A 14870-nucleotide genomic window follows, 5' to 3' on the forward strand; every position below is an offset into this window, starting at 1 on the left:
ACAAGATGTTTATATGTTTATTTCTTCTCATGTGAATGTTTAGCAATTTATATCTTTTTAGGAATTTATCCATTTCATCTATATGTCAAATTTACTAGCTTAAAATTACCTATATTATTCCATTATTGTAATTCTAATATCTGTAGGATCTGTACTAACATCACTTATTTTATTAATGAAAATGGTACTGATATTACATTTTTCACTTTTTATTCATGTCACTATCTAGAATTTTATCAATTTTATTAATTTTATAAAGAAAGTACCTTTTGGTTTTATATATTTTCTCTACTTCTAGTCCATTTTCCATATCATTTATTCCCACCCTTATTTGTATTCTTTCCCTCCTTCAATGTTGTTTTAATTTGTTCTTATTTTTCTAGTTTCTTAATTAGAAAGCTGAGATCATTGATATTAAAACTTCATTTTATATAAAAGTAATTTAAAGCCATCAATTTCTTTCTAATCACAACTGTAGCTCTCCCTAAATTTGGATCTGTTGTGTTTTAATTCTCATATGGTTAAAAATATTTTCTAATTATTTTTCAAATTTCTTTTTTGATCTATGTGTTATTTAGAAGTATAAATCTAATTGTAAAACATTCTCAACTTCTTTTTTTCTCAAACCTTTCTTTATTTTGCCTTTACTTTAAAGTGCATTTTCTAGGTTTGTTACTCTAAGATGAGGGTTTTGCCCAGTTCAGTTTGATTTTCCATCAGCATTTTAAATAATGTGTACTGTTGTCTTTTAGCTTGCTTTTTTCTGATATCTGTAGTCACTCTTTGTTACTATGTATTTAATGTGGATACAATGTATCTTTTTATGTTTGATGGTTTGTGGTTTTTTTTTCTGTTTCACTGGTTTTCTATTAATACAATTTGCTTGTGAGGTGTACTAGTGTAGTTTTATTGGGATTTATCTTGCTTTAGATTTGTTGAGAAATTTTTAAATTTTTCTTCAGATTTGGAAAATTATTGTCTACTATTGCAGTAAACATTCTTTACAAGCCCCCTTCTTTTTGATTCTAATTACAAATATGAAAGATGCAGATACTAGTCTACAGTTAACTTAGGTTCTATTTCTTTTATTCGTTTTATCTCTATGCCTGGAAGGTTTCTACTGATGCCGTTTCAAGTTCACTGATCTTTTCTTCTGTAGTTTTTAATCCGTTTTCAGTATTTTCCAGTGAAAATTTTATCTCAAATATTTTAAGTTCACAAAGTTCTTTTACAAAAATATATTCTCTTTGTTTCCTCACTCTATTAATTTGTTCTTGATATTTTTATATACTTGTAACACCAATTTACTATATTTGTCGCTGAGCTCCATCTTCTCTGCCATTTCTGGGTCTGTTTCTATTCACTGACCTCTCTCTTAGTTATGAGTTATGTTTTCTACTTTTTTCATGTAGCCAGTAATTTTTTATTGGATACTGACTATTGTGATGCTTATATTTTCAAATTATAGATTTTATTGTGTTCTTTTAAAAATTGTTGGACTTTGTTCTGGCAGATTAAGTTACGGGCAGATCAGATTGATCATATCAAGACTTTTTAAGATATATATTTTAGGGTAGGTTTGAGTGAACGTTGCTCTCTGGCTGGTTTAGTATTACTAAAAGGAGGACTGTTTTGGGATCTCTCAAAATGTTCACCTGTTCTGCCTGATTGGAACTTGAACATGTACCAGCACTGGGAGAGCATTTGCTTTGCCTAAGCTCATTGATTGTCTTCCTATACATATTCAGCTAGTATTTTCTCAATAGACTCGAGGTGATCCCTGTATAGCCCTATGCATATTTCTGGGGTTCTTTCTCCATGTAGCATCATCTTCTCCAGTGTTCCACCTTTCTAACATTCCATAAATCTCAGCCCTTCTGAATATCAACTTCTGTCTCCTCAACTCAGGAATACCATTGTATTATACTTTGATTATCACACTGGAGTTCAGAGAATTCTGCCAACCAGAAAGCTAGGGAACATACAATAATAATTTTGTTTACTTCTATCAGGAATCAGAGACCTATGCTGACTATTGTTTGATGTCTGAAAACAGCTGTTTCATATATTTTATCCAGTTTTCCTTTTTTCCTTCTTTCTTTGTGTGTGTGTGGGGGAGGTGGGGGAATCATGTGCACTTCCAGTTACTCCATGGCCAGAATAAGAAAGTTTTAAAAATATGTCAGTGGTTTACCATTGATACCTTATGGTTAATTTCAAACTCTTCAGAATAAAATAAGACTTTTATGATCTGGCTCCAGTCTACCCCTCTAATCTCATATATGGTTGCTTTTTTATTAAATGTTTTGGTCCAGCCATGATGAATAACTTAATCTTCCAAATGTAAACATTTTTGTGCCTTCATATGTTTGTACATACACATTCCTTTTTTAAAAAATGTTTTTCCATTGACCTCCTCATTCCCTGAACTGTGTTCATTTCTACTACTGAAACTGTCATAGTCTATTATCACTATATAATTTTGTATTTCTCACATTGGACTATGAATTCTATGTGTGATCTCAGGCACATCAAACTACCTCTTCTATAAATAAATACCTTCTTCTATAATATAAATATTGGAGACTAGGTATTCTTAGAGATCCTTTACCTCTCTAAAATTGTAAAGAAACTCAGATTATTTAAAATTTAGTATATTTTCAAGGAAGCTATCCTAAATGTTTAATTTTAAATGTTTAAAAATATAACTTAAACTCTGTATCTTTCATTAAGGATTCACCTTAGATTTATAATCCAAATCATAAAAGTCACTTAATCATTGTAGGTAAAAGAATTATTTTTGCATTTAGAAGAAGCCAATATTATTTGATTTTTTTTTTTTTTTTTTTGAGACAGAGTCTCGCTTTGTTGTCCAGGCTAGAGTGAGTGCCGTGGCGTCAGCCTAGCTCACAGCAACCTCAAACTCCTGGGCTCGAGCGATCCTTCTGCCTCAGCCTCCTGAGTAGCTGGGACTACAGGCATGCGCCACCATGCCCGGCTAATTTTTTATATATATATCAGTTGGCCAATTAATTTCTTTCTATTTATAGTAGAGACGGGGTCTCGCTCTTGCTCAGGCTGGTTTTTTGAACTCCTGACCTTGAGCAATCTGCCCGCCTCGGCCTCCCAAGAGCTAGGATTACAGGCGTGAGCCACCGCGCCCGGCCTATTATTTGATATTTGGTAACTACAAAGGGGGCAAAAAAATCTGTTAAATTTTTATCTCTGTCTATAGGTTATCCTGTTAGATGAAGGCTTTTATAAAAGAGCAATGGTTTATTGTATTAAAACAAAAGACCCACTAAATGAAAGAATAAATGAAGAGATTCAGCTAGAGATACCAACGTGATTGTGATATCCTAGTAATTTCTCATTTTCTTCTTTTTATTATCAAATACCAATGAAGGAAAAAACATAATTTGTAGACCATATATGCTAGCATACTAATTACATAGCTTTAGAGGCAGTTGATTTTAAATTTGAACTTTTAAATTAAAAGCCATTAATTTACTTATGGAATAAATATCAATCCAGAGCCACAGAGAAATAAATCCTAGTTAACACAAATAAATAAAATAAATATTAAAACCATTTTCAAAATATTAAGGGCAAACAGCATTTTTTTCCATAATAAATTCAGGAAATGTACATAATGATCTTGTCAAGCAGTGGTTTAAGACATGATATTAGTGTGGAGTTAAGGAATGAAAGAGAAGAAAATGAGAGCAGAAAATTGGGAAGAAGAAGGGGAAAGAGAAAGATAAGAAAGAGGAAGAGAAGTATAAAGAGGGATGAGGAAAAAGAGGTGGAATAGAGAGAAAAGAAGAAGAAAGGCAACAGAGGCCTACAAGAAACAGTTAAAGTAAAAGACAAGAAACAAATATGCATATAAACTTAAGCAGAAAGGCAAAAATGAAAATCTAAAAAGTAAAAAGAAAATGATAGCAATACAAGACAAAGGACTTTTGAAATATTAACTAAGTAAAATTTTACATACTCATATGATATCTTTGAGAATTTTAATGGAGGATTTCTTTTTCAGCATAAAAGTGGTATGTTTAATGTAAAGGAGTAAGAAAATACTAAAGAAGAATGAATAAGAACAACAACAAAATCACCTGAAAGACTGCTAGGCAAATGCAAGAACTTTTAACATTTGCAATTATTGTCTCCTAGCATTTCTTTTTTTTTTTTTTGGAGACAGTGTCTTGCTCTGCTCTGTTGCCCAGGCTGAAGTGCACTGGCATCATCACAGCTCATTTCAAGCTCAAAATTCTGGGCTTAAGCAATCCTCTTGCCTCAGCCACCCAAGTGGGACTACAGGCTCCCACCACCACGCTCGGCTAATTTTTCCATTTTTTTGTAGCTATGGGGCCTCGTTGTTGTTCAGGCTGGTCTCGAACTTCTGGCCTCAAGCAATCCACCCATCTCAGGCTCTCAAAGTGCTAGGATTACAGACATGAGCCCCCATGCCCAGCCTGTTCTTGCATTTTTATATGCACTTTCAAATAGTTTTGTTCAAGTGGCAAAAACCTTTGGACTACTTAATTACTTAGAAAAATAGTTTAAACATTTTTTAATTGACCTTTAAAAACATATTTTTTATTTTTAATCCTAGTAGGAAACTGATGGCACTCTTCAATGAGAATAATTTGACAGGATTTTACTGAAAGGACAAATTACAGGTATGGACAATGGGTAGGAGACTCCTAAGGAATTGTATAGTAACCCAAGGCTTATGGCAGTGGCTAGGCCTAAAGATCAAAGGAAAAGATCTCCCTTCAGCCAAGGGTCATAGCCAACTTGTGGTGGCTCCACAGGGACAGGGAAGGTGGAATAGGTAACCCAAATCACTTTCCTCCCTCTCTCCAGTTGCCTGCAGAATTCCCTTTGGTTGAATCCAATTGTCAGCCACTGGGGAACACAGGCTAAGATGTCTAAAACAGAGTATGTGGAAGAAAAGAATTGAGAGTTAAAAGTGGTTCTAGGAGAACAACTTCTAAATATCCAGGGCACTGGGTAATATCCCATTGAAATTTATTTACAAACACATTTTTTGTTATTTCTAATGTCTTTTACTATTATCAACAGCTTTGATATAATATTCTCTATGTACAATTATTTCCTCAGTATAAACCACCAAAAGGAAAAAATACATATAAAAGATTTGTCTTATGACTGAGTTATTTTTTTCAATATATTTGTTACAATTTATATCTCTATCAGCATGTTATAAAAGCCTCATTATATCCTTATTACTAATGTAAATTTTTTATGCTATTAATTTGTTAGGAAAAATTACATGGCAGTATTTTACTCTGTATTTCTTTGAAAACTATAATACTAGATTTAAAGGTTTTCTACATTTATTAAATATTTTAATTTTCCTTTTCTCAATTTTCTCCTCATCCTATTCTACTTCATACAGCCCCAAAATGAATTATGACTGTGTACTTGCTTTCATTAACTCAAAGATTTAATTGCCATTGAATATAAATTTTATCATCCTAAGTAATTGTCATTTGAAAAGAAAATTAAGCACCTGACTGCTGTTTACAGCCCTGTTTTTGTTTTCATTGATCCTGAGGCAATGAAGGTTGGCTTCTGAATGGGAAAATCAGAAAGATTTCCCTTAGATGGAAATGTTTATAATTTGCAGCAGAAGTTATTAGGACAAAAAATTGACTTGTAACTTGTAGAATAAAATTAAATTAAATTCAGATTGGAAAAATTTTAAATCATCCTTTGTTGATGACAGAATATGCAAGGTAACACAAATAGTTATGTATTGTGTGTCTTAGATGTCCTGAGTATATCTTATCCTCACTGCAAATTCATTTGCTTCATTGCTTAGGAGGAAATTGATCCTAGGAGAGATTAACTAACTTATCTTAGATCCCACAGTATGTGGGATATAAATTAGTGATGGACCCATTTTATACAGATTTTTCTGTCTATAAGATTCAACTTTCTTTACATTTTATCAACCATACTGTCTATTATCATTCTTGTTGTAGTGTTAATATTGAAGAGATTAACTTGCTTTATCCATGTAACAAAAACACTTGTACCCCCTTAATATTTTGAATTTAAAAAAAAAACAAAACACAGTACTCTTGGGGAGAAAAAAAGATTTATACTGAATACAGGAATAAAAGAATAGACCCTAAAATATGTGCTACACTATCTCCCAGCCACACAAAAATCCAATATAAATTTAGAAATTTGTCTTTTTCTAGGGCAGGCATTAAATTTCCATATGGGAGTATTTGAGGAGCATAAATGTTCTTTGTTTTCTCAAAATGACATTTATTATTCAACCTCACACTTTTTTACTTATATCTCTTTTAAGTCAAGACCACTAACTAGGACTCCTACTTAAATATAAATGTGTGATGCAAGAAACAAGAACACAATAGAAAAAGGCGCCGTCATATTGTAGCTAATTACAAACCCTATTCTGGGATCAGACTGCCTTATTTGATTCCTGGTTCTGCTATTTATTAGTTTGACTTTGGCCAAGTTATTTAACCTCTCTGTGACTCAATTTTCTCATCTGTGAATGGGTGTCATTAAATTAACCATCTTCAGGTGTGTTCTGAGGATTAAATGAGTCAATAAGTATGATTCTCATTATTAAATTATAGTAGTTTATGTTAAATAATTTGAGCATAAGATCATTGATTAAGCGAATCTAAAATAATGAAAGAAGGAAACAAACAAACAAACAAACAAAAAACAACGCAGGAAGCAATTTGGCTATTCATTTTTAAGATTAGCTCAGCCACATATATACTTATCTACTCTACTGTAAGTTCTTAATCACAAAACTGTCTTATCAGTGTAGCCCGAGACTCTGTCACATTGCTTGATAAAGTGCTCACTCAATAAGCACAGGAAAGTTGAATGTATATACAAATAAATAAATGTATAAATAAATAAATATATATATATATAAAACTAGAAGACTCTGGATATTTGGAATAAACAGGATAGAAGTTATATAAAATAATATATTTTTCATAATTTTACCATATGACCACAAAAGGCATTATTCTAGGAGAATAACTTATATGAGGCCGAGAAAAGAATGAACCAGAGCACTAAAAGGCTAGTAGGTTGAAATGTATCTGCCCCATCAACCACTCTTCTTTAGATTTAGGTACAATAGATATCCTTTTTCGGACAGATTCAACTCCTGCTGTAACATGGCTCATACCACTTGCTTTATTGTTTCTCCTAGATATAAAAGATCAAATTGATGCTGTCTGCATAGCTTTCCCAATGTTGGGGATTCTTTTGAAGAAGGTTCTATAAAGTATGACCCTCAGAACAAATACTGTAGTGCCTAAGGTCAATGCCAGCCATCACTATTGTGAACTGTCTTCTCATATACTCACTTGCTGGGTTGTCTGTGCTGTGTAGGCTGACCATTGGGACTCTTGGACCTGGAATTAAAAAAAAAAACACATATATACATACATACATATATATATAAACATTTTTAAAGATACCCAAGTAATAATTATTAGAAAGGGTACATAGTAGAGGTTTTTTTTTTCAAATGGAAGCATTTTACAGTTAAAACAAAACAAAACAGAAACCAGATGACTAGATTTCATTCCTGTCTATGGGTTTTTTTATTCAGAAAAATAAGGACATACGTGCAGTTTATTGTTAAGATGCCCTCATCCCCACAAATGCCCTATACTTCTATATTTCTACGTTTGTAGCCAATCCTATGTGCTTTACTCTCTACCTCTAGTCTTTTATAGAATCATTACCAACAGAAAGCTGTTCACAACCCTTTACCCCTGATCCACTGATCCAAGATTAAATTCTATTTACCACTCAGCCAAAAAAGGAAGAATGAATGCATATTTGGAATATTTCATCCACAAGATAAATCAAAATTGGGGGCTACTTATTAGTTTTAAAACTATATTAACCAGAATCTCCAATTATTTAAAATATACTAGTTAATTTGTTACTATAAGATATTATCTTGAAATTTCACATCTCTAAAGAACCTTATTTAAAAGTCTAATGTTTTTTCCCTGGTTCAATTCATCAAGTACTTCTTTTATTGATTATTTCATTTCAGATATCAAGAGAAAAAATAACTTCAAAAGGCAAGTGGTACTATATTACTTCTTTTGTCTTAAAAAAGAACAGTTTAAGGTACCAGCTGAAGTAGTAGCACTTGATTCATCACATTATAAGAGTGTACATGAATTCCATTCCATCTCTGGGAAATACAGTATCATATTAAATGGAAAATGATTTCTATGAATATATCACAGAGATACTGGACAACCAGGTAAGACTATAGCATATTCTTACAAGATAGAAAAAGTAAGAGTGGTGGGAATGCAATTGCTCAGAACTGAAGAAGGCTGGAGCAGGGAATTCAATTTCCAAAGATCCTAAATCTCTTAACAATCAAGCCATTATTTTAATAAGAAGACTGTTGCCTTTCCTAAAGACTATGTGGATTAGTTCATTTTTGTGGTGTGCCATGGCCCTAGTGATAAAATATATTTCTTCACCTTTTTAAAATGCTCACGTTCAAATCATTGAACATATGTACATGTTGCTTTACTTTCAATTTTTATTTCTAAATTAATATATGAGTAAGATTTGTATCTTAATAAATCTATAATTTTTAACAAAAACTTACAAATTAAAAACATCAAGTTATATAGTGAGAGTAACAGTTCCTCATAGTAATAATAGAGTAATACTGATCAAATAAAATGATATAATAGGTTCTATCAGAAGTCATATATTATCTGCCAGACCACCGGAGTTCTAAAAAAAAAAAAAAGAAGTCATATATTATCGTACCTTCACATATTAATAAGAAATGTTGATTCATGGGACTAAAACTGGCATCAAAATATGTACATTGTTCTTTCATAAAATTACATGAAATGCATTGGCGATTCAATAATCCTTCAGTGGAAGCACTGGGGAAAGAAAAAGAAAGTTTGAAATGTTACCATTCCAGGCACTTGAATGTGTGGCATCCATATTTAAATATAACAAACAGAGGAGCTACATCAGTGCTTGCATAGAATTTCCTTGTAAATTATGACTCACCATACACATGCAAAATGTCTACTTTCATTATTAAGACATACACTTTTTCTTCTCTGTAATAAAAATAAAATTATGTATACCTGTATGTATATCACATATACATGTTTATGTTTGTGTGTATTTATATATATTAGTATGGCTATAAATATGCCGATTTCCATGGGACTCAACATCACTTATTGTTATAATATTTGCATTTTCCTTATAGATATTTTTGTGTAAAGCCTTAAAGGGAATTTCCCACAGAAGCTAGGACTAAGTAACCGTCAATAAATATTAGTTGAAAGAAGTAATAAATGTTTCCAGCAGTCAAACAAAAATCAAACTCATGATCTTCTAAATTAAACATTCTAAATATTATTAATATAATTTGGTATTCATGTCAAATTTTTCTGCCACATATTTGCATTCATTTTAAATTATTTTTAATACTTTAAGTATTTCAAATATTATAATCATTAAAATTTAACTAATTTTAATTATTTTTAATAATTAACTTGCATTAATTATTTGTATATTATACTACATACAATGCTAATGATAATACATACTTTGAGATATTGAGATAAAGAGAAAAGTGATTATCATCTTTATTTTATAATAATGGTCAGAGGGGTTGAGATATTTACCCAAGGTTAAATTTCATATATGAAATTGCTTATTTTATTAATGTAAATAAATCTGAATGCAAAATTACCTATGCCAATGGATGAAAACACAGTGAGGATGCATGCAAAAAGTTGATTGGATAAGGTTCTCAATTGCATTTTGGAACAAAACATGATTTTGACTATATATTTATAAACGAATAATTGTCATGTTGATTTCAATGTGCAATATGCTGTTGACATGGGGGGGGGACGGGTATTTAGGCAGATACCAAAAGCCCCAAAAGCAATTGAGGTTAAATGTTAAGTAGAGTTCACAAAATCACAATTTTATGTTTGAAATATTGCGAGCTTGGTTATAGTCCAAGATTTTCTTTTAATAGTAAAAGCAAGTAGTAAATACTAGACCTTGAAACAGATTAGCTAGTTTCACTCTTATGATAACCTACAAGGTAATCATACCAAATTTTTTCTCTTTGTAAAATTGTGGTAAAATGTGCACAACATAAAATTTGCCATTTTGACCATTTTGAAGTGTACATTTCGGTTTCACTAGTTGCATTCACAATATTGTATAACCATCACCACAAGAGAGGCTTAGAAATCATCACAGTTGCTATTCAGTCTCATATTAAGATTTAAAATCTTTCTCTTTCTACTCTTCCATAAAGGTTTCAGATCCAAGTTCCCTGCAGATTTATGTTGGTGTTTTCTCATTATTTAGATTATGAGATTGCTGAAATAAAGAAATGCAAATTTTGAGACAAAAAATAATTAACAATGAATATGGTAATAGTTCTGATTCTACAGGGTGTCTAATGCCATACATTGTCAACGAATGATCATTTTTATAGCCTGGGAAAGACACTGATTGCATTTTCTGGGTCAAACACTAACATTATCTTACCATCAAGCCAAGTGGGATTTGATGAGCTATTTAAGGGGAAATTTATTGGTACTACATTTTCTTTATGATGCAGTCGGCTACACTAGTACAGGTCAGAGATATATGGACTGTTCTGTCTCAGTCACTAGAGACATAAGACATGGCCACAAATCTAAAGAGTCATTGTGATTTCTTCCCCTAATAAGGGGAAGAAAAATTGAGGCAGTTGCTTTTGCTGAACTTGACCAAGCTTAATATTCTGACACTGTCACTTTTTTCTTCAAGAGTTTTATAAAGTATTGATCAATATTTCTACATCTCTAAAATATTGTTCATGGCTAACAATATCAATCATAATATATGTTTCAAGAAAGATAAGCTTCAGGTCACCAAAAAGGAAAAGTGATCAGTACTTCAGTCATGACCTCTAAACCAAAATTTTAATCAGTATCTCTAAATAAATAGCTTTTCTTTCTCTGGACATCATTAGAATTGAGAACATAGATTTCAAGAGGTTCAAGAGACTAAACTAAGAACATAAAACTGATATATTGAGAGAGGTGATAAAAGAAGCTTGCTTCAGATGAAAGTAAATTGTGCATAAATAAGAGTGTGTGGGTAAATTAGAGGCAGTTAGGGTACTTCAAACATGCTTTTTTACTCTCAAAGGAAAGTCTAGGTTTCTTGGTACGAATTAGAGGTGACACTTCTTCAAACATAACGAATTTCAACTGAGAATATATCATGGCAGTTTTGATACTTTAAAAATGGATCTGTGAAATGGAAATTAGAACATGTATATAAAGTCTAGAATTAATAGGTTTTTTGCCAGCCAAAAACAAAAGTCATTCTTGTGAGGTCCTGGTGAAAGCTGTCTTAGTGAGGAGACATTATAATAATAAACAGGCACGATTTTAAGCCCTTTTTATGAATATAGCTTTGCATTTGGGAAAATTGGGCAGATGCAAATATTCCCTATACACTGACTTATTTTAGTAAGCAATGAACATTCCTTATTTAGATAATGATGCCTCCTCCTAAAACAACTCATTGGATTTTATGAACTACAGACAAAAAAAAAAAAAAAGAAAGCTTCTACTTGATACACTTGACTAAGTGTTCACAATGCCATTATGTTGTTTAAGAATAAATTTCACATGTGTCACATTAATGCACTGAAAATTCAAAAAGAGAATTAGCAGAAGAGGCCGCAGGGAATCATATGTAAATGCCTCTGGTATGGGGGAGTTGAGAGAAGCAAGCCACAAAAAAAAAAAAAAAAAAAAGGCTATTTTGAAACTGCAAAAGCAGGTGAAGCAAAAAACAAGAAGGGAACAGCAAAGGAGAAAGTGATCTCCACCCAGGCTCCACTAGAGCCAAGGGTCTGGACCAAGAGTGGGAGGCTTTGTTATACAGACTTCGCTGTCCCCTCGCCATACTGAAATGACACATCAGATTTTTCCATCCCTTGTTTATGTTGTGTAGAAGGCCATTGAGAAGCCAACCTGTGTAAGGAAGTCCTTGCTCACTACTCACCTGTACAGCTGCCTCCCTCTGGGAGAAGACTCTGTGCTCAGAAAGTAACTGTGCAAGAAAGAAAACCACACAACCAACCGTTAGACATGGATCTATTTTGTTATGCTGAGTTTTCACCTGCATTTGTTTCCCAATTGTTGAAAAACAGGCAAAAGCTGTTTTGTTATTAAATTACAGGGCTATGATCCATCTGGGAAACTTTTTTTTAACCTAAGATCACCCCTTTTCATAATTTCTCTCAATTTCTCTGCATGCGTGTGTTGTATGTGTTGTATGTGCACATGTGCATCTGTGTAAGAAGTCTTTGTGTGAAGTGCAGAGGATGTCTTTAAAAAAAAACTTTATTCTTTCTGTGGGTGGCTTGTTTTGACTAGGGCTATGGTAAGCAAAACATAATTCTGGTAGAAAAGATCGCATTTGACAACCCTGACTTTCAGTCTGACTGGAGAACAGAAAACACTCACATTTTTTGACTAGTTTCATCGTATGCCAAGATCTTTATCACTTCCCAGTTTCCTGATGTCAGATGCCGCACGGTAATTTGCTCACTTTTACTCTGCAAAGAAATAGAAAATATTGATTTTCTTTTTATTTAAACAGCATCTCTCCAGTAAACACGAAAGTACCAACTGCCTGTGCCACTTTTGATTCTTTAATTCACAGCTACAGTTCGGTTTTCTGTTCTAAATCTCAAGGATGCACATGGATTCCTATAAACACAAACCCAGATAAAATGGTGCCTTTATTTCTGTGCTATAGGAAAATAATTCAGAAAACTCCTTCAGGTGAGAATACACCAAGGGCACTATCGTGACAGCAGCATTTGGCACCACCCTACGACTTCTCATCTAAATGGCCGGCTGCTGTGCAGTTTGGACAGCTTTAAAGAGAACATTTCAGAATAAACTTGACTCCACATAAATACTCAGTGTTACATGCTTTTTAGCTTTTGCAGTATGAGAATTACTATAAGGTTTTCTGTTTTTACTCAACAATTTGTTTCTGAGATGAATCCATGTTTATGTCTATAGCCACAGTTTATTTTCATAGCTATATGGCATTTTATTGTAATAATTTATGTTCTAGCATTCAAGTTGTTTCCAAATTTTTGATCTTGAAAACAATTTGCCTATGAATATTTTTATTAATGTCTCCTGATGTGCATGGCAGGGAGTTTTCTGAGACAAACACCTGGGAGGGGATTTTTTGGTAAGAGGATATGCATGTTTTCTACTTAACTAGTGTCGAATTATTTTCCAAAGTTGTAGCAATTTATAGTCTACTAACAATAGGAGTAGATATATGCATTGTAATATCTAACTTTTTTCCTATAGGGTCCTTAATTTCTATCACTACTTTACACCTTTCCCTTACCACCAATATTCCAAGAGATACTTCCCCCTATCATTTTTTCTGTCTCTCTCTTAGATGGTAATTTTAAAAACTGTTATTTCCGGCTTTGTGTGTGCTCAAGCTATCCCATTTTGATTCTTTATCTCAATGCTGATTTTAAAGGGAATGTTACATTGTCAATTATGATATATTAATGAAACTTAAGATGAGTGTCTTTATCAGCTTAAAGAATTTCTTTTTATTCCTAATTTCTAACGTTTTTGAATATTATTTTATAAAACTTAATGGATCCTATCTGTATCTATTATTATGATTATAATTTTTCTCATGAAGATGTAAATACAGTGAAATATCTCATAGATGTTTAAGTTTTAAGCAAATTTAGCATTTCTGTGTTAAAAATAATAGTTACGTTTTTAATGAATCAAAAATTCAATTTGCCAATATTTTGTTTAGGATCTTTTAAATTTCTTTCTCATACTGTCCTTTCTCATATTGCCTTAGTCTGTTTTTAGTACAAGATGATGATATCTACCTCATAAAATGTATTTTAGAATATGACATCTTTTTACATTCTCAGAAAGTGTTTCTATAAAATTGGAAATGTATATTCCTTGAATAGTTGTATAATCCACCCTTAAAATCCATCTCTGCCTGATGTTAAATAAAACACTGATTTCGTTTTCTTAATACTATGGAACAAAACAGATTGTTTCTTAAATCAGATTTGATGTTTTTTTCTAGAATTTACCCATTTTTCCTAAGCCTTCAAATTTGTTGACATAAAAATATTCATAACATTCTTTTAACATTTTAAAATCTATAGTTTTGCCCTCTTTCCACTGCTTATACTTTCTTATACTTTGGTACTTTCTCAATTTTTAACTAACCTCAATAGATACCTTTTTATTTTATCTATGCTTTCTAGCTTGTTAATTTCATTTCTTTCATTTCTCATTTCCTTCCTTCTACATTTGAATTTGTTCTGCTCTTTTTCTAGATTCTAACATTGGATGCTTATATATATATGTATATATACATATACACATATAAAATCAAATATTATATGTATGTTTAATTAAATGCTATAAATTTTACCATAATTACTATTTATATGTATCCCATATATTGGAATATATAGTATTTTTGTTTATTTCTAAGTATTTATTGATTTCACCTTGAGTCCATGAATAATAGAGAAATTATATTTTATTTGCACATATATGGCTTTTTAAAAGTTACAAAATTTTTTGCTGACTCATAATTTAATTGCATTATTTTCAGAGAATGTAATCCATTACCTTCTAATGCCTTTTAATATAAATATATCTAGAATCTAGTTTCATATGGAAGAATTTTATTATAATATATATTATATATTTACA

General features: G+C 31.8%; 1 protein-coding gene across 1 annotated transcript in view; it reads right to left on the reverse strand.

Annotated features, from left to right (window-relative positions):
• The window catches only part of DPP10 (dipeptidyl peptidase like 10), a 641699-nt gene that overhangs the window by 50176 nt on the left and 576653 nt on the right, over positions 1–14870 (reverse strand). The window contains exons 14-17 of the mRNA XM_020288521.2: positions 12597–12688; positions 12133–12180; positions 8848–8969; positions 7401–7448 (exon numbers count right to left, since the gene is read on the reverse strand). Coding sequence (XP_020144110.2) covers positions 7401–7448; positions 8848–8969; positions 12133–12180; positions 12597–12688 — 310 coding nt within the window. The remainder of the gene's footprint in view (positions 1–7400; positions 7449–8847; positions 8970–12132; positions 12181–12596; positions 12689–14870) is intronic.

This window comes from Microcebus murinus, chromosome 8, assembly GCF_040939455.1.
Source record: "Microcebus murinus isolate Inina chromosome 8, M.murinus_Inina_mat1.0, whole genome shotgun sequence".
Lineage (NCBI taxonomy): Eukaryota > Metazoa > Chordata > Mammalia > Primates > Cheirogaleidae > Microcebus > Microcebus murinus.